This window comes from Kryptolebias marmoratus, linkage group LG2 (assembly GCF_001649575.2).
Source record: "Kryptolebias marmoratus isolate JLee-2015 linkage group LG2, ASM164957v2, whole genome shotgun sequence".
In the NCBI taxonomy this organism is placed as follows: Eukaryota; Metazoa; Chordata; class Actinopteri; order Cyprinodontiformes; family Rivulidae; genus Kryptolebias; species Kryptolebias marmoratus.
The window spans coordinates 23,768,652-23,793,793 of record NC_051431.1 but is presented as its reverse complement, the minus strand read 5'-3'; the positions used below and the strand labels follow the sequence as shown (position 1 = coordinate 23,793,793).

The window sequence follows — 25,142 nt, the reverse complement described above, 5'->3', positions numbered from 1 at the left end:
GTTAGCAGCGGCAGCTATCGGCTACCACCGCCTGCTTTTTCTCCCTCCTCCCCCTGGTGGAAACGTGTGCATGGCTTCCGTATAATGTGGCTCTTTTCAACCTCGTTTTCCCCCTTCAGCTTCATAAAAGGCAAAGTACTTGCAAATTCTGGCTTTCAGCGCCCAAGGAGCTGGTTCATGTCTCGTCTTACGTAATGGTTTGTTTATCGTCCACTGTCGGTTTCATATGAGGACTGAGGAGACTAAACCCGGTGGCTTTTATCAGACCGTAAGGAGTGCATTTTATTCCCTTTCCTGCTTTAAACGTTAATCATTGGGACGGAAATATTTCAGGGAGCTACACAGCACACGGTCATCTCAGAAAGAGGCGACGAGAATGAAAATCACCTAAATATCGGGATGATGTTACACATTTCAAGACACTTTCTCCGGGGTATTGTTTGGAGTGTTGGATTTGATTGTGCAAATGCAACGTGTCACAAAAACCCAGAGTAGCAGATGGCAAGTGTGAATGTTGGAATTGTCAGTTTCAAAAAGTAACAAGATTTGGTCAAATAAGCAGAATACTCACAGGGTAGGAGTTTAAGCACACTGATGTGTAGTTCACAGCTTCCTACTGTTGATTTAACTGATATCATCTGTCAGAAGACAAACCGCTAATATTTACAGGAGCTATAAAGTGTTGCACAACTTTGGAAAAAACAACTTTGCCATGTAAACAGTTTCTTAAGCGACCTGTCTTTATCTGATGTGTAATGGCAGACGGAAGAAATCAAATATTTCGGGACAAATTTGTTACAGTGCACATCTTGAGATCAATATCTTTTGGTGTGTTGATACAGCGGTGTCTATCTCAGCCAGACTTTACCGTTTGTTTACCGTGTACACGCAGGAGGACGTGAAGGTGCTGCTGATGTCATTAACATCGCATCTAAGCTGCAGACAAACTCCCGGTAATCCTAGTCCTACTGGCCTCTATATTGTAGGTGAACTTGGAAATCCTCTGAAGCTTGTTTTAATCCAGTGAAGTTTGTTTGTGACTTGAAAATGATGATGTTTTCTTTTTTTTTTGCAATAGACAAAGTGTTAAAAATGCATTTTCTTTGCAATGCTGAAAGAGTTTCTTACAGAGTACTGGAGTGGAAAAATGTCATATTTATTGAAATAAAAAGCAACTCCAAGCCTTGCCAATTTTTAGGTGAACAGGTCAGAGCAGTATGAGTCTTAAACCAGACATTTTGATGTGAGTTTCTATGGAAATATTGTGAACAATTAATATATTACGTGTTGTAGATAGCTCAGCTTGGAGGAAAAAGTTGAATTCAAATCGAACTGACAAGTTAACGGCTAGTCCGAGCGCAACCAAGGCCAAAGGGAACTACTGCCATCTTAAAACGACTCCAATCTTAAAAATATCATCTAGATTCAAGTGAATACTTTTATATAAACCCCTTAAAACACAGGGTTCCATGTAAATAACCGTGTGAAGCAAGATTGTTGGTGATACATAGTTTTAAAAATTGAGCTTTGCATGAACCACTTTGACATTTTGAAGACAGAAGAAAGTCCATTTTGGTCTTGGTTGTGTTTGGACTAGCCACTAACCCATCAGTCCTGTCAGACTTGAACTGTATTTCTCAACGCTTAGGCAGTTCAGAGAGCTATCTAGAGCAGGTATGTTTTAAATTGTTCATCAGGTTTTCGCAGGATCCCATTTCAAAATGCCTGTACTATTATATTTATCCGTGACTAAATACCTGAAAGTACCTCGACTTTTACCATTGGTATTTTTTTGTCAAGCCCAGCGGTAGCTTTTTACATAAAAAAACAGCAACAAAAAAAAAACAACACACAATTGTGCAACGTTAAATAAAAATCTACCTTCTGTGCTAGTTCTGCTGTACTGGAGTGAGTCTTTTGTGTTTGAACAAGCTTTCCTTCCTGTTCAGATTTAATGTGGTGAAACATGTTTAACAGCAGTTTAGACTTTTAACTTGTTCAGCTTCTTTCTGCTCCTGATGCGGGCAGTTGATGCGAACCCGGGCATGTTTGCATATCAAATGACTCTCAATGAACTCCTTTCTACCTCAGAACATTTTAGAGCCCAAAGCGAATCCAAACTCTTGTCTTTGTTGAAAACGGGCCTGGCTCTATATTTTTAACTATAACTAAACGGTTGTGGCGGCAACTAACTTACATTACATCCTTGTGCTTCTTTAACATCAATCTGTAAAGAAAACAAAAGTTGAATGGCTGGTCAATAAGTAAATAAATAACAATGTGCAAAGACAATCAGGTTTTCTTTGTTTGGCTGTAAAACAAACTATTTTCAATGCTTGTCATGTAGACCAGGGTCTGAAAAGATATTGACTACCTGTGACTATATCATTTGTGGTCTAAGGCTTACCAGTTCACCCAGTTCCCATCCCCAGTAGTCTAACTACTTCAGGCTTATGTTGGTTAGCAGTAAGGTTGTTATTTGATACCACCACATTAAAGCAATGATAATAAAGGATTGTCAGGCATAATAACAGTCATCTAAAGTCTTTGGGAGGAGAAAGAGAGGTTGAGCGTCTAATAAGTCGAACCTAGCTCATTCTGTCCCTATCAGCTTCGACTCTTCCTTCGAGTCCTGGCTGTCATGGCCTCCCCGTCGCAAATCTTTTTATGTCCACAAAGCATCTGCACAGTTGGAATTGTAGCCCCGGTTTTCTCCATTTTTTCACAAATCCCTCGCAGCTCCGAGAAGCAGCACATTGTGTACGTGAGGATGTCTGTCTGAGTGTGGGAGTGTTAGTTTGATCCAGATGTCCCGTTGTTACCCTCCAGAAGATGCTGAGAGGCTCGGTTACATCAGCAAAACTGGACGAGTGCCACTTTCAAGAATAGATCCACGGAACCGAAAATATCTCGTGGATACACATCACCACACAAATGCATGTATACGCAGCCGAGCATAGATGGGTGGATAGATAGATACTTTATTGATCCCAGAAGGAAATTCAGTTGGCAAGGATTCTAGTTGTTTAATAAACCTTTTAGACACTTTGTATTTTTTTAAATAAAACCTTTTTTAGTTTTATAATATGTCAGCAATCATTCATCTCTTTCTTTCCACGCTCCATGTTTCCTGCACACAGTGTTTTAGTGGCCCACTAAGGTATGTTAATGGCCCTCCACTTATATTAAAATTTGCAAAAAATATCTGAGTTTTTGTGCCCAATGCCGGTTTGACTCGTTAAGGATCAAGTATCGGACGATGTTTACATACGCTGTATAAACACAGATAAGACACACCCATCTTGTTCTCGCTCTCTGATTCTAAACCAGACTAAAGCTTTCCTTTTTTAGGTTTGTTTCAATTCCCAAAATTATATCCATCTGTTAAATATCTGAACAACGAGAGAGAATTTTTAAAAGTCACAGGTTTACATACACCGAGATTACTCTGCCTTCCAACAATTTTGAATCGATCCCACATGATGATGATGATGGTGTCATGGCTTTGGAAGCTTTTGTTAAGATTCGTTGACGACACTTGACTTAATTAGAGGCACACCTGTGGATTAATTTCAAGGCACACCTCAAACACACTTCGTATTTATGTGGCATCATGGGGAAATCAAAAGAAATCAGCTAAGATATCAGGAGAAGAATTGTCAACCTCCACTCCTCTGGTTCATCCGTGGGTACAATTTCCAGAAGCCTGAAGGTGCCGTGTTCATCTGTTCAAACAATTAGACACAATATAAACACCAGGGAAGTGTCCCGATGTCATACCGCTCAGAAAGGAGACATGTTCTGTTTGCTAGTTTACTTTGTTTTGGTGTGAAATGTGTGTATCAACTCCAAAACAAAAGCTAAAGATCCTGTGAAGATGCTGCTTAAGCTGGTCAGAGTCATTATTCACAGTGAAATGTGTTCTTGGCCAACATGGGCTGAAAGTCCACTCAGAGAGGAAGAAGCCATTACTCTGAAAAGCAACATAAAAACAGTCTGATTGCAGTTTGAAAATGAGCACAGGGACAAAGACCTTAATTTTTTTGGAGACATGTCCTGTGGTCTGATGAAACTAAAATTGAACTGTTGGAACATTTGGAGAAAAGTGAGGGGGAAAGTTTGTACCATCCCTACTGTGAAGTACGGGGGAGGCAGCATCATGTTGTGGGGGTGTTTTGCTGCAGGAAGGACTGGTGCACTTTACAAAATAGTTGGTATCATGAGGAAAAAACATTTATGTGAAAATATTGAAGCAACATCTCAAGACATGAGCCAGGACGTTAGAGCCTGGGTGCAGATGGGTCTTCCAAAAGGACGATGACCAATGAAAAAAAATATATGTAAACTTGTGACTTTGAAGATTGTAATAAAAGAAATGTTTTTTTAAAAAAAAGACACGCATTATTCAGGCATTTAGAAAATATAAATAATTCTGAGGATCCTAACTGACCTAAAACAAAGTTTTAGTCTGGTTTAATGTCAGACAGTGAGGGTAAAAAAAAAAGTATTTTTATGCAATGTATGTAAATATCTGTATATTTAACAACCCTTAGAAGAACTTGTACGCTTAAAAATAATGTAGAAAAGCATTCTCGCTAAAAAAAAAAAACACAAAATTGTGGGCGGCAGTAAGCTGGTTGTAGCAGCTGCTTCTATTTCCTACTTGGTAATTTATTACGTACTTACAGGAACAACAGATTGTCGTGTTTTGTTTGTGGTTTTGTTTTTTGTGAGAAAGTGGTCAGTTTGAGCTTATTAATTGGTCTGTCTCTAACCATAAGTATATTAAAATTCTTACAGTCTATACCATCGTGTGCTTGAAGCCTCTGTAGTTCTATATTATGGTAAAGAAAACCTGTGTTCATGTTGTTCCTCAGGTAGTTTTATTTTTTTTTTTAAATCATCAACCAAAAAAATTTAGTATGAATGGTCAGATTATGGCAAACATTTATCGTATTTTCCGCACTATAGGGCGCGCTGGATTATAACACGCACTGTCAATGAATGGTCCATTTTCGAAGTTTTGTCATATATAAAGGGCACCAGACTATAAGGTGCATCATCTGCACTTCTTAATTTTTGTAAATTTTGTAACTCGCCGTGCTCCATTCAGAATAGATGACTTTGGTTGGCCTGTATCAGCATTTATATGATCCCTCTGTGAGAGATCACAAAGATAATCAAACGGTTCAAAACTCACGGAAGGATACTGCACCGACGTAAGCGTCAGGTATAAACGCCTCCACCGCTCGCTCAGGTCTGGGCGCCGTGCATGGAGCCCTGCGCGACTATAACTGAGCCTTAATGCTGCAAGCGGTGCGGCTTTGTAGTTTACCAAAGTCGTACTAAAACATTACTTCTTACATATATAAGGCACTCCGGATTATAAGGTGAACTGTCGTTTTTTGAGAAAATTAAAGGCTTTTAAGTGCGTCTTATAGTCCGGAAAATGCAGTATACAGTTTGGGTGGCGCTCTGTTGGTTATGTAGTTTAGTGTTATTTTCTCTGGTTGGACATCCAGCGCAATAAATCCAGTCACCCATTTTGTCATCCTTTATGCCCATCCTATATGCCTTATTGCTGTCCTTCTTTAACTTGTTTCTTCTCTTTAGAGTTTCCTCTGAAGCATTTAGCCATGTTAGCTTTAGGAGTTAGCTGGGTGAACTCGGCTAAGTATTTCGATTTCAATATCTTATTAAATTTGTGGTATGGAATGTAGCTCTATCACTACCTCCACGAGAAATATTCAAATGGTAAACGTTGCAAGTAGCTCCTGAACTGCTCTCATTTAATGTAAGATACTTCTATACTGCAGACATGTTGGCTCATTGCTTCAGACGTTTTACAGCTGCCGTATTATAAAGACTGTAAGTCATCAATGGAGTGTGTGGTCAGTTTCGATTTTGTCGAAAAAGCTCTAATTTTAATATCCAAAACATACAGCACATTCTTTAGTGGTGAGTTGCGCGCAGAGAATGTATTTAACACGTCTGTCTTTCGTATTTGCTCATGGCACATCAGTTCCTCCAATTTTACAGACATTTTGAGTTGATTGTCTTTGAATGAAAGAGTTGTTAAACTACACTGCCGCCACCTCGGCGTGTTCGCTGCAACATTTATCACATTTCACATCTTTTTTTTAGCAACTTTAAATAAAGCATCTGCCAAAATAAAATAAATAAAAAAATCTTAAGAATCTTGTGGTTCCCATACTTGCTGCAGGCAGAGAAGGAAGTACTTGATATGATGCAGTATCATAATGATGTTTTAAAGTTCTGGGCAGCCAAGTTCAACAAGTAAAGGCATTTTGTTGCTTCTTATGTAACAACACAGACTAAAAGTCATTTTAGATTTACATTTGTAAACATTCTGCTGACTTGTGCAATGGTTTAGATCAGTGGTGTCTAATCCTGGTCCTGGAGGGCCACTAGTCTTCATGTTTTAAGTGTTTATCTGCTGTGACACACCTGATCTGAATGACTGAGTGATTAACAGGCTTCTGCGGAACTTGAAGACCTGCTGAAGAGCAGGGAAACAACTAAAACCTGCAGGATAGTGGCCCTCCAGGACCAGGATTGGAGACCACTGGTTTAGATGAACAAGTGTTTTATGAAGTAGTTCATATCTTAGAGGAGCTTCCTGTTCTGTGGGTCAGCCACACTCAGATGGGTAACACAACAGCTCAGCCACAGGAATAACATTGTTCATCAAACAATCAAAACAAATCATGGCGACCTAACATCGCTGTTCGAGGAAGGCTGTATGCCCGGAACACGTACTGTCCACTGGGGCACATGTTTTTAACAATTCGTACAATACCATCGAGGGGGAAACTCGCACAATGAACTGTGGTAATGTCACTGTTTCTGTTCTGGGCTCTCTCAGGAGCCCCCTATGCACTCTTCCTCGCTTCCCCTTCCTGTCTCCGAGAGGAAGTTGGCCCTGACGGTCCTCGGATGGCTTCATCTTCTTCATGTCTTTTCTCAGGAAAGGGAGGGCTCAAGCGTTGGCACTTCCCAGAATTGGAAGGGCGAGATGAAGTCTGTGTGTGGGGAAGTAAATGGTGCATTGTGCTTCATTTTTCCTGCCCTCGCTCGTCTGTTTTTTTGGCAGAAGCTGTGTTTTGGGGGTTCCCTGTTAGCTCTGCTTGATTAAGTCATTAAAGTTGTCCACGTATTCCTAAGTGGCAGAGCAAAGCTCCTGTCACACACTATCACAGTCCACCCTGCTGGAGCCATTATCCAGAGCGCAGGCGTTGCGCAACAGTTGTGTTCGCCGTCAGAGGTCACGGCAAAGGCTGGGTATCCTAGAAAGGCTGAAATACAGAGAAAACAATGTGTTTAACAACACGCAGTTGGGCTAATCATCTCCTGAAGTGCCAGTATCTATTCTTGTGTCGGATAATTGTGTTTCTTACTCACTTTTGTGAGTGCAGTGACTCACACTACCCCACCTCACCTCATTTACTGTTCATTTATTTATTTACTTTTTGGCGCGCTATTCTTTTCAGATTGTTTTATGACAGCAGTAATGCGCAGACAGCGGGGGATTCGTTGACTGATTTGGCCATCTGCTGGAAATGTGAATATTTTCTTTGAACTCAGAAGGGCCGGTAAAAACACTGAGTGTTCATTCGTCCTTGTTATTGTCCTGAAAGAAAGACAAAGGCAGACAGTAACCCAATTCTAGATGACCGCCACCGCCAACTGAGCTTAGAAAACACACAAATGGCTATAACTGTCAATTTTACAGATATCGTGCTAATATTGGTTGTGGTTGTAGCTGAGAGTCATTCACAACACAGACTCCCAAGTGTTACCCATTATGCAAACTTTTGCCTAAGGTTAGCAAAATATCTCATGAACTACTGAACAAACATCCAATTGAGGATGGTTGCTGCAACTAATCAACATTAGCCAACACAAAGAAAGCTATAATTCAGTCAGTTGTACAGATATTCAGCTAAAATTTGATATGGTAGTAGTTGAGTCATCCTCAATGCACAATCGAAGCTGACATCTCGCAGCTTTGCAGGAGATTGTGGATGTTTTCCTTTTTCAAGGTAAATAAAAATCGCTACAGCTTTAAGTCATTTTGAGACATAGCAGTCTTTGGGGCCGTCGACACAAAGCAGGTTTTCAGTAAAACTGTAACATTTCTGTTCCAGTTCAGACGTTCGTTTACGCAACAACAGCGATCGGATTCTCTGACACTGAAACATGTTGAACCCAGGCCTCGGTAGAGATTTTCCTCCCACTTGCATTTCAAAGAAAGCCGCGACGTGTGAAATCGCACATGCGCACCGCAGACAGCTGCAGTCAGTAGCTATTCGGCAAATTTAGGAGCAGATTAACAACAGTAATAATGGCGGACAGCAGAGTGTTGTTCGTGCTCTTCACCCTTTTCAACATGTAGCAGCAACCCCACCTCACTATAAGTCCAAACAAACGTTCTTGTATTCACCATTTTGGATGGAACTGTTTACATGCTGCAGACTGCATGCGCGCCTCGTTGAAAGCTGGCATCAGTGCTGCCAGATATGCAATCATTGCTGTTCTTATAGTATAGTTTTAGTGTCTCCCTCCTTTTCTGGGCACATGTTCGCCAATCACAACACACAACTAATCTTACAACCTTGCCCCTCTGAGAAAGCGCACCTCACTCAGCACATATGATAGTTTGGGTCAAAGTACAATCATTTTAAAGTTACAATACAATAGTTCGTCATTTCCTATCTGGCAATCCTGCCTGGCATGGAAACTACAGCAGATTCATTGAGAACAGTCATATCCATGAAAACACTTTTTTTCTTTTTGATTCGCCTCAATAAACATTGAAATAACACTAATGTTTTAAGAGGTCCTTCTTGTGTAAACAGGACCTTAGTTTAAGTCTAACACTAAAGGCGGCGGGTGATATACATTCCTTTAAGAAATGCTAGGCCCTTAAGTGTTTATAACTCGCTCACTGTCCTCGCTTCTTCTTTCCGTTTCTTCCTCTTATGTTCTCGCCCTTCATCCACTTCACCTCCTCGCACCTCTCCTTTTCCTCCCGTCCTTCGTCCTTCCATCCCTTTTCTTGTCTCAGGTGGCGATAAAAATAGTGGATAAGACCCAGCTGGACGACGAGAACCTGAAAAAGATCTTCAGAGAGGTGCAGATCATGAAGCTGCTGAAGCACCCCCACATCATCCGCCTCTACCAGGTACGCGCTCACCCACAGAGACAACGATTCTCCTCTGCTCACATCTTCCTCCCGAGAGCCGCGACCCAGGAGGGGAACCGACAGAAATGTTGGCTCACTGGAATCTGATGATACTTTGGTTTTAGTTCAGTTTGATAAAGATGTTGAAGATCGTTGTGTAAAATGCACCGTGAGGGTTGTTTAGTGCTGCTGATTTTCTTTATAATGTGCAAAAAAAAACCTGAACATGCTCTCATGGGGTATTTATCTTTTACCCAAACGTCCTCAGGTTTTGTACAACTGTTCGTATCAAAGCATCGTGCCTGTAGCAACCCTCAGAAGTGTAAACACTCCTGTCTTTTTGCCATTAAATTCCATATGGAAGTCTTTAAACACAGACTGAAGACTACCCAGAAGTCCATGACTGTTTTTGTTCTATTTAAATCCTTCTTGTTGATATGCCAAACGGTGCTTACTCATACTGTTGTGTAACTGGTGAACCGCCCCATCACTGGATGTTGGCCTGTCTCGATTTCTGTTCTCCTTTGTTTATGTCTTTAGGTGATGGAGACGGAGAAGATGATCTATCTGGTAACAGAGTTCGCTAGCGGTGGAGAGATATTCGGTAAGAGTTCCCGACGCTTCAGCTTAATTGTTTCTGTCATTGCCTCTCCCTTTGAAGGCTTTTTTTTTTTTTGGTTCCTTATCAAGTTTGGACAATAGACTAAAGTCACAAAGCTGCCCACACTTAAAAAATGCAAAATAGATTGAAAAAAAAGACTCAAATGTCTGTTTTTGTCTGTACTTTAATTGAGTCTGCTTTCTTTTGTAAAAATAAAAAAGCTGTGTGTTTTATTTAGGAATAATATACTTATCTATTAGAGCATATCTAATTTACTCTTGTCAGAAATTAAGTTGAAGTGCAGAAACAGGATATCAGGAGAAAAAAAACAAGCGTACTGCAGACTGCAGTAGTTTGTAGTCACCTTTCAACAGGAACAACTTATTTCACATACAAGCCTTTTATCCTTTCTGTTTATTTCTGAACAAAGTTGTTTTTGTCTGAGGTTTTGTTTTCCTTAAATTTACCGTTTCAGATGTTTTGGAGTGTGGTCCCGTGGAAAGATTATGAACAATTAAAACTATATCTGTTGTAACAGCTGTTTTTATTCGTTTTAAAGAAGTGGAGTTTAATTCTGATAGGTTTCACATGCTAACTTCCACTCAATTCAGTCAAGACCAAAATGGGGTTTTTTTTCTGCTTTAATTAGCTCCACTCTAACTCGTTTTGTATTGGCTCATACAAACACTATTCCGTAAAGCTTTTTATGGCTGTCAATTTGGCAATTAATGGTTATTCATACAGAATTATCATGACGCTTGCAAGTGACTGCAGACTTGCATTTAAATAAGCGTGATGTGAAACTGGCAGCAGGGTAAAGGTTTATAAAACCACACAAATTGCTACAAAATTTTATCCTCACTCAGACTAGTTTTTTAGCTCATTCTTCTGGTCAGAAGTAAACTATATTTCTCAGAAATGAGGTTGTTGAAAAATTCCACAGTTTACACAAGTACCCTCTTCAGGAGATTTTGAGCTCTTGCTTTCCTGTCTCCCTACAGCGTTTCAGTCAGGTTGAGGTCTGGACTGACTGGAACATTGTAGCTCTTTAACGCTTTTCTTCTTCAGCTGTTGTGTTGTAGATTAGCTGCTGTGTTTGGGATCGTTGGCCTGCTGCATGACCCAAAACTTTAGCTGTCAGACAGACGGTTTCACATTTGACTCTAGAACAGCGGTCCCCAACCTTTTTAGCTCCACGGACCGGTTCATTATCAGACCGTGTTTTCATGGACCGGCCCTTAAAGGTGTCGCAGATAAATACAACAAAATAAAACGATACGACCGGGATGAAAATGGGGGTATTTTTTAAAACATAATATATGTAAATCCAACGTGTCCTCGCAGCTTTGTTGCGTTATCAACATGAATAACAGCCTCTCCTCCTGATGTTCTCTGTGTTTAAACATGTCCTTTAAAATAAGAGACACCACAAATATAAAGTGCACAAAGAATACAACTCACCATAACGCTGAATCAGTGGGAGCCCTGTGTCTGTTTCTCAGTAACCAGACAGCCCCATCCAAGGCTTCCAGAGACGTTTGTTTTCTACTCATTTTGCTGCTTATGGGCTTGTTTTTAGCGGTAACGCATCACGTGATCAAGATAAGCGTTCTGACACGCATCAAGAGGGAGTCATAGATGGATGGAGTGGAACGAATCTGGTCAGTTTTCAAAATAAATGTCGTTCAGACTCCGAAAAAAAATTAAAAAAACGGAAATACTGTAAGATAATTATTCTTTCTGTGCGGCCCGGTACCAAATGAACCATGGACCGGTACCGGTCCACAGCCCGGGGGTTGGGGACCTCTGCTCTAGAATACTTTAGTCTACAGACGAGTTCATGGTCGACTCAATGACTGCAAGGTGCTCAGGTCATGTAGCTGCAAAACAGTCCCAAATTATCAACCCTCCACCACCATGCTGGTATGAGGTGTCTGCGTTTGAATGCTGATTGGTCACAATGAAAGTGGTGCTGCTCATTATGACCGAACGTTTCTAATGTGGTCCCAAGTCTTGCATTTTGCGTAGAAGCAGCTCTTCAAACCTAAGCTGTGCCGCCATAAGAAGCTTTCTCCTGAAAACTTTCTCAAACACAACAAACTTGTTCAGTTGTCTTCAAACTGAACTGCAGTGAACTTAAACTGAGCTTAAATTACTGCTTTTCTCGTGGTGCTCACACTTCGAATCGAAGAGCTCTGTTTGATCAGTGGCGTCTAATTCCTACCAACTCTCTCAGCTCATTCAAAGCAGTGAAGTGGACTTGTGCATTTCGACTTGATTTATTTGGTGTTTTGTTCTCATTTTAAATTCTCTAGTAAGAACTAGAGAATTTATCTTTACGTCATCCTGATATTTACAACTTGTGAAATAATTTAAAAAAAGGACTATTTGTTTATCTTTGTCTGTAGCAGATGCACTGAGCATTTTGGATTTCTGAATTGTGTTCACAGACCACCTGGTGGCTCACGGCCGCATGGCGGAGAAGGACGCCAGGAAGAAGTTCAAGCAGATTGTGGCGGCGGTCCACTTCTGTCACTGTCGCAATATCGTCCACAGAGACTTGAAAGCTGAAAATCTGTTACTGGACCACAACCTGAACATTAAAATTGCAGGTGTGTTCACGTTTATAGGTCTGACCTGGCGAGTTGGTGTTGGTTTCTCTGTTTTTGTTTTGTTTTTTCCTCTTTTAAATACGTGCAACGGCAGTGATGCGACTTGTTTTTCTGCTGTCAGATTTTGGCTTCAGCAACATATTTTCTCGGGGTCAGCTCCTGAAGACGTGGTGTGGGAGCCCTCCATATGCTGCTCCTGAACTTTTTGAAGGCAAAGAGTACGACGGACCCAAAGTAGATATATGGGTGAGTGGAGCGAGGCAAAATCATTTTGTAACACATATATAAGTTAATTCATAGGACCCATGTGCTCACAGCATGTCTTTTTAACCTGTTTTCTTTCCTACAGAGCTTAGGCGTGGTGTTATATGTACTGGTGTGCGGTGCTTTACCTTTTGACGGCAGCACTCTACAAAATTTGCGAGCGCGTGTCCTCAGTGGAAAGTTCCGCATCCCTTTCTTCATGTCCACAGGTAGGACCTTTTGTTCCCATCCATGGGCTGAACTAATACAGAAAAGACAAAATGAATTTTCTTGTAATTAACAATAAACAGCGCAAGATTAAAATCTATTTTAGTGGTAATGAGCCTTTAGCTGCTGCCTTTGAAGCCCTGCTAAAAAAAGAGCACTAGATTACTTTTTAAAATATCAATCACCCTATGAATTCATTTTTTTTCCCAAATTCAGTTTATTTCCTTTTATTATTGCTTTTCTCATACATTTTTATTTTTCCTGAGTTTGTCTTATGATGTGATCATCTCATAAGACAAAAATTGTCTTCATCATATGGTGGATTATCCCAAGTTTATTTAATATCGACAAATTCCAAGAATAGTTTAACAAATACAAGTTTATTTTTAGTATAACAAAACGTTAAAGCATTTGTAAAGTGCCTAAAAAGCTGTTATTTATGCATAATGTTTAACAGTTTGTTTGCAATGTGAAGTAACTCAGATTCATAAAAGTGCAAATAAACCTAAAATTTCCATTTCCCATTTCCTGATGATGACGTTGCTTTGATATCTATTTATTGGTAGTTTTAAAAATGTTAGCAAAACCTTGATTGGATGAAGCTTAGTCATTTTTTTTAAAATTGCTCTTCACTAAATGCAAAATCAGGCGTGTTTTGGTTTGAGATTTTGTCTTTTTTTTATTTTTTTTATTCGACTGACTCGGCGTGTTTGTGTTTTTGCAGACTGTGAGTATCTAATTAGACACATGTTAGTTCTGGAGCCCAGCAGACGGTTGACAATGGAGCAGATCTGTAAGAACAAGTGGATGAGGCAAGGAGACCCTGACCCAGAATTTGATAGGGTGAGACCTTCTCTAAATCCCCAACAAAACTTTACACTTAATCTTTGATTATTGTCTTCTGCATGAGCTGTGCATTAAGTGTTTTTTTTTTTAAATCACTTGGGTGCTTTATGATACCAATAAATTTCATTTGATTCAGTTAAAAAAAAATCCAGTCTTTCTTATGAACCAGAAACTTTCTGAAGAAATTTAGTGAATGCCGTTGCAGCTACACCCCAAAATTCCAACATTCGTCAACTTTCTTCTCTAAAGCCCAGTAATAATTTGGGATTCACTTTTGTCATAATTTAAGATGGAAAAACGTAGAAGTGTAGAGCGAACCAAGATCAGAAGGAATGTTAAAACTCCTGCCAGTGGCTCATTAAGGTCACTATGGTAACCGCACACCTTTCTCTGTCACTCCCTGACAGCGCTCTTAATAAGAGTCGCACTGAAAACGTTCCTGAACTGTGCGTGGCAGAAGCGTCTGGCCATTACGGGCCATCTTCTATGTTTCTGCAGCGTTATAAGTAGGATTTAAGACAAATAGAAAGACCCTTCATTTGTAGTTTTGAGGAGAAGATTCTGAGCTCAGACACTTTGGAAGTCAGTAAGAGTTTGGATGCTTAATCTGGTGAGAATTGAGAGAAAAGAGGAAGTTAAATAGCATAAAAAGACACTGGGTGAAAGTCAACAAAAATGCTAACGAAGTTTTAGGCAGGTCACAGATTAGATTGTGTGACATCACACTTAATTTGAACGGTCTTTGGTAAAAATCCTAAACTGTCATTGTAGAAGAACCATCAGATGCCAGTTCTTAGAAGCTGTCTAAACTTTGAATGACGTTTCTAGTAGAGTTGTAAAGAGGGCTGGGTTTCTCACTCGTTTCACCCTAAATCCCATTGTTGTGTTTGTGGAAACTTGTTTGTTTGGAGTTTTTTTCAAGTTTTGTTATTGTTGTACAATGTACTGCTACCAAAAGTCATAGCACTGTATTCCCAATTGAGCTGAATACATGTATTGTTTGTGTTTTTAAAAGTACCAAATAAAAAATTGTGACGTAAACCAAAAAAACGTGCCAGGAAGTGACCCTTTTAGCTAACATTCTCACTATATAACTAATAGCCATTTTGTCTTTTTTGTCTAATAGCCAAACTGCTCCCATAGCTTGAGTTTCATCCTCTCCGCCTTTCCTTCCAGTTGATCGCAGAGTGTGAGCAGGTGAAGACTGAGAGAGAGATCGAACTCATCAACGAGCAGGTGCTGATGGCCATGTCGGAGATGGGCTTGGATCGGGAGCGCACGCTTCAGGTTGGACGCAGATGGCGACGCATTTCACTTCTCAGCCTTGTGTCGAATGTCACCAGCTCGCAAATTAAAAGTCCCCCGTCCCCTCCCGTCCCCTTTATTTCCCCTCCCCCCTCTTCAGTCTTTGCAAACAGATGCATATGATCACTACAGCGCCATCTACAGTTTGCTGGCTGAACGCCTCAAGAAACATAAGACACTGCGCGTTGCCCCGCCCACACCGCGCTCTATCAGCTATCCTCTCAACGCCGTACAGGTAATCCATACTGTGGCCTAAATGTGTTCTGATGTTGTATTTTAATACCTATAAACATGATACAGTATGAGCTGATTACTGCTTAAAAACTATAGCATACAGTGTACGTTTATTTTCTGCATAGTTTGGTGTATTTATACGTAAATGTTTATTTTGGGAGTTTCTTAAATAAAAACTAGCTTTTTCTCTAAACATCTCGTTTGAAGTAGGAAGAGTTTTGCAGGACTTTCAGTCGTCATATCTGTCAAGTGAAAAGAGTCGAGGTTTTAACCCACATCAGTCAATCCTGCTGCTCTAAGAGGATTGCAATCAAAGTTGTGCAATCCTCACGTAACCTGCGTGCGTGTGTGTGTCCATGTCCAGCAGACAGACCCACAAGGTAATCCTGTTAGCATGACCGTTCCCCACGTCCAGCTCATCAACCCAGAGAACCAAATTGTTGAGGTGAGTCGGCTAAGGAGTCTGTTTTGTTGTCTTAACTGGGGTAATAAAGGTATACAACAAGCTAGAAAAACTCAAGACTCATACATTTATAGTTCTGAACCATGACTGCAACACAAAACTCAATTTTAATTGGAAAATTTAGACCAGAAAAATAGTTCATTCCTTCCCTATCCTGCGTTTGACTTTATCACTACTCTGTACTGTTTGTGTCTGAACTCCTTTTTAAAAAAATTTTTCCCAGGCTGTTATCAGTCTCAACCAATCGCACATGCGTGCACCCTCAGACATAACACACTGACGCTCTGACTCAGACACTAAAACACAGGAATGTGTCAGATTACTGCATTGCAGCAGGGATTTAAATGGAAGACCCTAAAATAACATATTTAAACCCCAACACATTGAAACGTAGGCATTTTATTGCACTGGTTGAAGAGGCGCTTCTAGTGACCACTGTGTGTGTATTTGTTGTTAAGCCTGATGGCAACATGGCCCTGGACAGTGATGAAGGCGAGGAGCCGTCTCCTGAGGCTATGGCTCGCTACCTTTCCATGAGGCGGCACACCGTGGGGGTACCAGACCAAAGGTAACGCATACACGATGTATCAAACAACATCATTTACACTATGTTTCTATGAAGCTTTGACTGTGGCAGATGGCAGAGTTTCGGTTTTAAGGCAGAAATGACTAAAACCAGACATTGTCTGCTTGCACCACAGGACAGAGATGCAGGAGGAACTACAGAATCTTCCACCAGGTTTCCCCCGTGGGGTAATCCCCCAGAACCCCTTCCCTCAGCTTGCCCCCACTATGGGCCAAATGCACACCCTCATGCCCACACAGAGCCTGCAGCCAACACAGCAGCTGGAGTACAAGGTACAGTCAGCTGGGTCGGATTGGCCTCTTGAATTTATTTCTTTAAATTTTTATTGTAACCGGACTTTTTGTGGCTGCTGATGCTGCAGGAGCAATCGCTGCTGCAGCCACCAACACTGCAGCTCCTAAACGGCATGGGCCCCTTGGGTCGAAGAGCTTCCGACGGCGGGGCCAACATTCAGCTCCACGCTCAGCTCCTGAAGAGGCCTCGGGGGCCCTCGCCACTCGTCGCCAGCCCGGTGAGGGTCTGGATTTCTTTGCTTGTGTATTTTCTGCCCGTGTGCTGAACAAACCATGACGGGCGAACTCTCTGCCTCTCTCAGCATCCGATCCCCGCTGTCGCTCCGGTGGATGAGGAGGGTTCGGACGGCGAGCCGGACCAGGAGGCAGTGCAGAGGTAACCCATGGTGATGGTTTGTGGTGGTTGGGTATTCATTATAGAGGTGCTGTCTGAACAGGAAATGGTTGAAATCCCACAGCCTTTGACAACAGATCAGGGTTACTGTAGCAGTTCTTGTAGGGATTTAGTGAACAGATTTCACAGTAGCTGAGTAAGATGTTTATTTTATGTGACTCAAAAAAGAAAAACAGGCTTCTGTCAGCATCATGTAAGATGTATACACATATATACTCAAAAAAAGAAAAAAACTGTTGAATTATAGAAGATGATGTGACAAAAGTCCAGCTTTGGGCTTTTCAGGTGCTCCTCTTCAGACAGCATGTTCTCTAGGCTTCGCCGGTGTCCTGGGTTGCTGGGAGTGAGTGCCTCTAGGCTGCTCTGCTTTTTTTTTTCCCCCTCGGGAGGTGGCCACTGTGCTGTGGTGCTTATCCCATCTTTTTTCCTTTCTCCATCGCGCAAGTGCCTTCTGCCGCCATTCCGAGCTGATTCTGCCATCAGTTCTCTCGAACTCTCTGACCCCCGAGCTGCTTTATCTCTCTCATTTCAGCAAGTGCCAAATTACTCTGTGGACTTTTTTCACTCTTTCTCACACAGCTTTGCTAACTCTGAAGCTTGCCAAACCTGTGACTCCAAAAATAGCAACTGACCCAATCCTTAAACTGGAAGCTGGGTGGTTGTGGGAGTCCCATAAGCTATAACATCCATCTGTGGCGTCACTTTATTTGATGTTTTCTGATTGGCTAATATGATATGAATGATGGCACCTATTGGCAGAGGTGGGAAGGGGGTGGGCCTTCCCCCCGCCCCTCAGCTCCATTAGCCAATGAAGACAGAGAGCTGACCAGCGCTGCTTCCTGTCTCCCACCCTCACCCCGTCCTCCCCCCCCCTTCCTGCGGCCCAGGTACCTGGCGAACCGCTCCAAGCGGCACACGACGCACGTGCTCACAAGCACATCGCATGGCGAGCCTTCGACTGAGTCACAGCGGCCCCAGGGCCCCCGCCAGAGGGGCGTCTGGGCCCCTGACATACACACCCGGTGAGGGGACACTCCCACTCCAAGCTGTGTACACACTCACACTCACTTGTTAAATAAGGACACATCAAGTCTGACTTTGTCACTCTCTTATACACACACACACACACACACACACACACACACACACACACACACACACATTGCTGATGAAGCATCGGTTGAAGGTTGTGCACCTTCCAAAGTGGTGCGATGTTCTTGTCAGTGTTGATTACAAAAATACAATCTGTAGCACAGGAAAAATATAAATCTGATACATATTAATAAAACTACATTATAACCTAAAGGGATAGTTTAGACTTTTTTGAAATGGGGTTTTGTGGAAAGGTTATAAACTGGTAATATCTTACCTGTTGTAGATACTTCTTCAAACGACCTCTGTTTGGAGAAATTGCTTAATTCTGACTGGATTGATGAGCTATTGGCCAGTTCTAGCAGTGCCAGGACCTAAGTGGATTCTAAAATAACTCCAGTCTCCAGAATTTTATAGTGATTTACGAGAACGCTATTTTATAAACCTCTAAGCTAATTTTGCAGTGCACAGTTACTTGGGCAAGAATACTATGATGTTCCTGCAGCAGTTACTCCAGCCTACAGTGGAAGTGCTACAGCTAGATGCTGTTGCGGCTATCAGCACTTGCAAATAACCACTCATCAATCTGGTCAAAATTCAACTCAATTTCTCCAAACTGGGGTCATTTAAAGAGCTATCTACAACAGGTAAGATAATAAGTGTTCATAAACTTTCCATAGTACTTCACTTCAAAGGATCTGAACTATCTGTTGAAATAATTTAGATTTTAAAACACATTGATCATTAAACTCCTTACTGAAACAAAAGTATCATTCGGTCCTTAAAAATTGAAATCTAATCGCAATAATTATATTGATGAAATAAAAATAACCCTTACATAGATTTTTTTTTTTTTTTTTTAAATACAACATAAAAATATAATTGTAGCTACATCATATCTGTAAAAATTAAGGATCTGCAGTACATCACAGCTAAATGACCACCTTGGTGTGTTTTCTGTCAAATAAGAAACGTATTCTGAGATTCATGTACTTTTTTTTTTTTGGTCGAAGTTTGTGATGGAATAAATCAGGCAGTCTGGAAGTGTAGTTCAAGCTGAGGTTTACTTCCTGTTTGTGGTTTTGATGCATTACTCGGGTCAGTCAGATATGGTCTTAAAATCTAAAGGTTTAGCAGTTATAGGTTTGCCTTTTACTAATTTGATCTGCTAACTTCTCTGTCCATGGATTATTATTTACATAATCCTTCAGGAGTCAAATCTTAGGTTCAAAGACACTGTTACCCCCAGAAGAGCTTTTGTTTACATTTTATGTTGCAGAAAACTCAGCCATGATTTGCAGGATGAAGCAGTTTCTTTTTTTTATGTATCTGTCGCATGACTTTGGAAGTCATTCCCGATTATTTACTGAATACTTGAACTTTTTGTGCAGGTTTGAAAAGTTCACTCATTTGTTTGTGTCTCTCATCTGTGTGTCTGCGACTGGCTGTGTGTTTTGTCATGTTCTGTCACTGTGTGTGTGTGTGTGTATTTGTGTGCACACTTGTTTGCGTTTGCCTCCCGTGCCCCCATCCTTTCAGATCCAGCTATAAGGACTGCAACACCCTCCACCTTCCCATGGAGCGCTTCTCTCCTGTCAGACGCTTCTCTGACGGCGCTGCCACCATCCAGGCCTTCAAGGCTCATCTGGAGAACAGCAGCCTCATTAAGCAACTCAAACAGGTGCGTCACTTGATTTAATGAGGAGTGCGTCGGGAGGTGTATAGTGGTAAAAAAAAAAAAAACTTCTTCAGCTAAATTTATCACAGTCATCAACAAATACAGCTTCTTAAAAATGGCATTACATATTAAGTATTGGTCATGTTCAGAATTAGATGTTGAGGTCTGTCTGATTTAAAGCCTGAATATTTTTAGTTCTTTTAGTCACTTAAAGAGACTAAATGAGCTATCGGGAACATTGATTTTTATAAAGAAATGTGCATGTTTTGCATCCATCTTTAGGACAGAATAAAACGCTCGGTGGATTGTTTCTGTCAATGATTAATTCCAACGACGTGACAAACGTTCCTTCAGGTGTTAAAGTCTCACTTGGCTGTGATTGTTGGAGACTAGTTGGCGATTTAGTTTTGCGAGTAAACAGGCAGCTTTTCAGTTATGCCCCTTTTACACGGGCTCTAAAGGTCCCGGCTCCACTCTACTCCACTTGAGTTGCTCGCATTTCCTCCGGCATTTTTTCGAGGCCGGTCCCTGTTTTTTTGGTCCCTGCTTCGGAGTAGGGCCAGCCAGGTCGGCCCTGCTTCGTGGGTGGCGCAGGTTTAGCTCCTGTTCGCTCATTGGTCGTGGGTGTGACCAGATGCAAGCATAAAGAGCGAAGGTAGGAATATAAACAACAGCGTTAGCTTACCCTGCAACGTTTATGCCGTCTGTCCCCCAGCTGAAGGCGCTAAAAAGCCTGAAATCTCCGGCAGATAACAGCTGTCCAACTCTGCGCAACAATCGCTGCTTCCAGAGCATTTCTTCCACTGCGCCTCTCTTCCTGAAGTCTCAGGAGAATCCCCATAAGTTTAAAAACAGCAACAACACAGGGCCAACGTTGTCCATAGCGCTTTCGTTGTTTACACAACTTGCGCCAAGTTTTCGTAGCGCAGGATGTACACTTAAGAAATGAAGGGAAACAGATCTGGACCAGTTTCTTAATTTTTCAGCAGCATGGTTTTTAAACCTGGACATTCAGTTCTGTAGCTGTGGAGGTTTTCTAAAAAAAAAAAAAAAAAAAAAGGCCCGGATATTGTTTCAAAAGAAATTTAAAAACACGGTCCTAAAAATCGGATGTTTAGCTCCTAAAATACTTAATTTGTTTGCCCCAAAACACAAACAAAGATAGGTTGTGCTTTCTCTGCGAGCAGCATCTGCTTCAACACACCTGCACTGAGAGTCTGTGGCGTGTGCGATTGCAGGAGTTTGGAGAAAATAAAACAAAACGGAGGCTGTTAGTTAGCGTGGTGGTGGGTGAATCCTCTCATCACTTTTTCTGCTTACCTGGTGAGGCTGGGAGGCGAGCCCCGAGTGGTGTCAAGGGCTCAGCCTGTGCCAGTGTGACCCGCTCCGGGGGGACAGTGTCAGGCGGGGACTTTGACTGGGGGAAGCCCACCTGTCAAACACTAACACAGGTGTCACGAGTAAAGCTGAGGGGGAAACGTCCTGTGAAGCTGAAAGGAAGTTCTGCACCTCGGCTGAGCGATCATGGGAGGGTTTTTTTTTTTTCACAAACGCTTCAATGCACATTTTATTTTGCAAGTGCGTTACATGCAGTGTCATGTTACAAATACAAACTTTTCTGTACGAAATGAGAAAAAAAAATGGATTATGGAAACTAAAAAGAGAAGGGTTTGAGATGCCTGCAACAACTATTAACTATTTTGAGAGAAGATTTGGTTTTGAACGTGTTTAAAATCCGAGCAACATGGATGCACAGCCGTGTGACTCGTGCAAGAATGTTTTCAGCCATTTTGGAAACCCCGTTTGCATTCTCGCCGCGGCGTGGCGAGACGCTGGTTTAAGATCTCGGTCCTGTTCTGTTCTTCGCCCTCAGCTTTTCCTTTCTGTCTCCTCACTGAACGTTTTCAAACTCCGTAACACAAACAGAGACTCCTGCTCCTACATATGCTGAAGAAAAAAAACTCAGACAGCCTTGAACAGAGACTATAATGTTCTGTCCTCTGTCTCAAACCTATCAGCAAACCCGAGAGGAGTCGGTAGATTTGTCCTGCTCTTGTGAGAGTAGGATATTTTCCCATATTTCGCTTTGATTATTTTTTTGTAATTTAAACAAACTGACTTCAGTTTTTTCACGAATAAAATCATTTTCTGATTTTATTCGTGAGAGACAAGCAGCAGCCTCAGATGTTGCAGGATCTTTTAGGTGGTTTTGTGAGCTGGATGGTGGTAATTATAGCTCTGAATGTTGGCTAACCCTGTGATTCACTTTTTCAGATCACGATTCAGTGCATCTGAAGATGCATCTCAAGGGGTTGCATCCTCTAATTATTACCACGGATATTCAATTTTTACAGTATTAATTAGATCGTTCGAAATGAAATGTATTATTTAGTGCTTTGAAAATTTAGACTTTTGGTTTTAAGCGCATTACTTTCTCTTTTTTTTTGAACTTTTATTTGAACAATTCTCTGACATAGCCCACAATTGTGTAACATACCTTTACATTGCAACATAAGTACAGAAATACAAAAATAACTTCTAACACAGATCTTCCAGACAGTATCAGACCAAAAATAAAGAAATAGTCAAACCTGACAAATTTACAGAGGTCCATCTTTTATCATAAATGTCTTTCCGCAGCCTCAAGGTTGCTGTTAAGTCTTCCATCAGGTTGACAGTCCTCAGTCTCTGGACCCATTGTTCCAAGGTTGGCGAATGTGGTTTCAGCCAGTTCACAGTGATCACTTTATGAGCTATCAACACCAGGGCTCTCAACATATATTTTGTATTAGTATCTTCTGTTAGAAAGGTAACATCCTCTAGAACCACTCTATAAATTTCCATGTTCAGATTCAGGTGTAATATTTTTCCTATTTCCTTTTTTACCATCTCCCAATAACCTTTCACCTTTGGGCATTCCCAAAATATGTGGGAGAAATCTCCTATCTGTCCGCACTTTTGCCAGCAAAGGTCGCTGGCCTTACTGTCATAACTGGCTATCGTTACTGGCGTTCTAAAAAATCTCATTCTTATTTTCCAGCTAAACTCTCTCCAGTTTGGACTACTCAAACATTTGTGCCATTTATCCCAAGTCTCTTCCCACTCCATGTCCTCTATCACAACGTTTAGTTCCAGTTCCCATTTATTCTTGACATCTAGAGTCGTCTCGTCTTGGTCCATTCGTAATCTCTGATATAGCGCTGAGACAACCTTTTGAAGATCCTTTTGGTTCTCCATTACATCAATCCAGTATTGTTCAAAATCTGATGGTCTCTCTTTTAATTTGTCTATTTCTTTGTGTTTTTGAAGGTAATGTCTAATCTGGAGGAACCTGAAATGATCCGTGCTAGCGATGTCGTATTCATTTTGAAGTTGCGAGAAGGATTTTAATGTTTTTCCTGTAAATAGTTGGTTTATTGTTATTAAACCTTTGTCTGCCCACCCACGGAAACCCCCATCCAATTTGTTAGGTTTAAAGTCAACTATGCCATTTATTCTAGCCGCTCGTGAAGAGGAGAGTGGTAGCTTCAACCTCTTCCGAACTATATCCCACATTCTCAGTGTAAACACCACCCACTCATTTTGGATCTTAAATTTTCGCTATTGATTTTTGCTTAAAAAAGGCAAATCTCTTATGGAGATATTCCCTGCTATTGAATCTTGTTCCAACTGGACCCATTTTGTATCCAAATCCAGCCTGATCCATGCAACAAGTGCCTTTAGTTGTGCTGCCCAAAAATAACTTTCAAGATGTGGGAGAGCTAGGCCTCCCACATTCTTTGAAGAACACATAACTTTAAGTCTCACTCTTGGCCGTTTGTTTTGCCAGATGAATCTCGATATAAGTCTGTCCATTAGTTTGAAGGTGGTGTTGGGGACCATGACCGGAAGGGAGCTGAAGAAGAAAAGAAGCCGTGGTAGCACATTCATCCTAATCGTTTCTACCCTGCCAACTAAAGATAGCGGGAGAATCTGCCACCTATCCAAATCTGCTTTGATTTGAGAAATAAGTTTGTTGTAATTAGTTTTATACAGTTGGAAAAATTTATCGGTCAGGTTGACTCCCAGATATTTAAGGCCCGCTTTTGGCCATTTAAATTTTATTTTTTTCTCCAAATGCCCTGGCCAGTGTCCTGACATCATCATTGCTTCCGATTTAGTTTCGTTGACCTTATAACCTGAGATGTGCCCAAATGTGTGTAGACATTTCAAGAGGGGGGGTATTGTACTTGATGGGTTTTTAATGTACAAGAGGATGTCATCTGCGAATAAAGAAATCTTATGTTCTATACCTCCCTTATCCATGACTCCCTCTATGCATTTGTTCATTCTAATCAATTCAGCTAATGGCTCAATGTTTATAGCGAAGAGAATAGGTGAGACCGGACTTCCCTGTCTCACCCCCCTTTTTATGTTGAAAAATTCAGAGCAGTAGCCGTTTACCCGGACCCTTGAGATAGGGTTTTGGTTAAGAGTTGCAATCCATCTTATGAAAGTATTGTTAAATCCCATCTTCTTCAATGTGTAATTTAAATAATCCCAATCCACCCTATCAAATGCTTTCTCTGCATCTAACGACAGGAGCATTGAAGGTTGGCTGTCTCTCTTAGCAATTGACTGAATATTTAACGCTCGTCTAATGTTGTTCGATCCTTGTCGTTTCGTTATAAATCCAGTTTGATCAGGTTGTATCAATTTCTTTAAGTACCTTTGCATCCTATTTGCTAAAATTGAGCCAAGGATTTTCAAATCGTTCCCTAAAAGACTTATGGGGCGGTAAGAGGCGCACTCTTTAGGGTTTTTCCCTTCCTTAGGTATTACTGTTATTAATGCTTCTGACCAACTTTTTGGAGGATCATTTTCCATCAGGGCGTAGTTGTATATTGCACATAATTTAGGAGTAAGATCTTTTATGAAAACTTTATAGAACTCTCCACTTAGACCATCTGTCCCTGGACTTTTATTACTTTTTAATAATTTAATTACTCCCTCAACCTCAGATTCCGTAATTGGCTTACTCAGATCATCTGCTTCTTCCTGTGTTAGTTTAGGTAAATTAAGTGTTTTGAACAGGTCCTCTGTTTTCTCTCTTTTCTGGGGTAGACTTTCAGAGTCATATAGTTCCTTATAGAATTCTCTGAACGCCTCTACAATTTTATCCGGTTGGGATACTTCCTTTCCGTTTCCTGGGTGACATATGGTTGGTACCACTCGGCTGGCCTGTATTTTCCTCAGTTGGAAAGCTAACAAACGGCTCGCTCGGTTCCCCACTTCATAGTATTTTTGACCTGTATATCTCATAGCGCCTTCTGCCTTATAAGTAAGTAGTTTGTCCAGTGCTTCCCTGCTTCTTCTAAGTTTT

At 41.2% G+C, this 25,142-nt stretch overlaps 1 protein-coding gene across 3 annotated transcripts in view; it reads left to right on the top strand.

Annotated features, from left to right (window-relative positions):
- sik3 (SIK family kinase 3) overlaps nucleotides 1-25,142 on the top strand; it is a 52,472-nt gene that overhangs the window by 11,061 nt on the left and 16,269 nt on the right. Inside the window, exons 2-16 of one of the 3 annotated variants that reach the window (XM_017430641.2) lie at nucleotides 9,089-9,205; nucleotides 9,746-9,809; nucleotides 12,257-12,418; nucleotides 12,540-12,664; nucleotides 12,768-12,891; nucleotides 13,614-13,732; nucleotides 14,912-15,022; nucleotides 15,141-15,275; nucleotides 15,642-15,719; nucleotides 16,196-16,305; nucleotides 16,439-16,595; nucleotides 16,685-16,834; nucleotides 16,919-16,992; nucleotides 17,898-18,032; nucleotides 19,642-19,783. In XM_017430641.2, coding sequence (XP_017286130.1) covers nucleotides 9,089-9,205; nucleotides 9,746-9,809; nucleotides 12,257-12,418; nucleotides 12,540-12,664; nucleotides 12,768-12,891; nucleotides 13,614-13,732; nucleotides 14,912-15,022; nucleotides 15,141-15,275; nucleotides 15,642-15,719; nucleotides 16,196-16,305; nucleotides 16,439-16,595; nucleotides 16,685-16,834; nucleotides 16,919-16,992; nucleotides 17,898-18,032; nucleotides 19,642-19,783 — 1,803 coding nt within the window. Of the gene's footprint in view, nucleotides 1-9,088; nucleotides 9,206-9,745; nucleotides 9,810-12,256; nucleotides 12,419-12,539; nucleotides 12,665-12,767; nucleotides 12,892-13,613; nucleotides 13,733-14,911; nucleotides 15,023-15,140; nucleotides 15,276-15,638; nucleotides 15,720-16,195; nucleotides 16,306-16,438; nucleotides 16,596-16,684; nucleotides 16,835-16,918; nucleotides 16,993-17,897; nucleotides 18,033-19,641; nucleotides 19,784-25,142 lie in introns of all 3 variants that reach the window. The other 2 variants (XM_017430640.3, XM_017430643.2) reach the window with 2 other exon arrangements.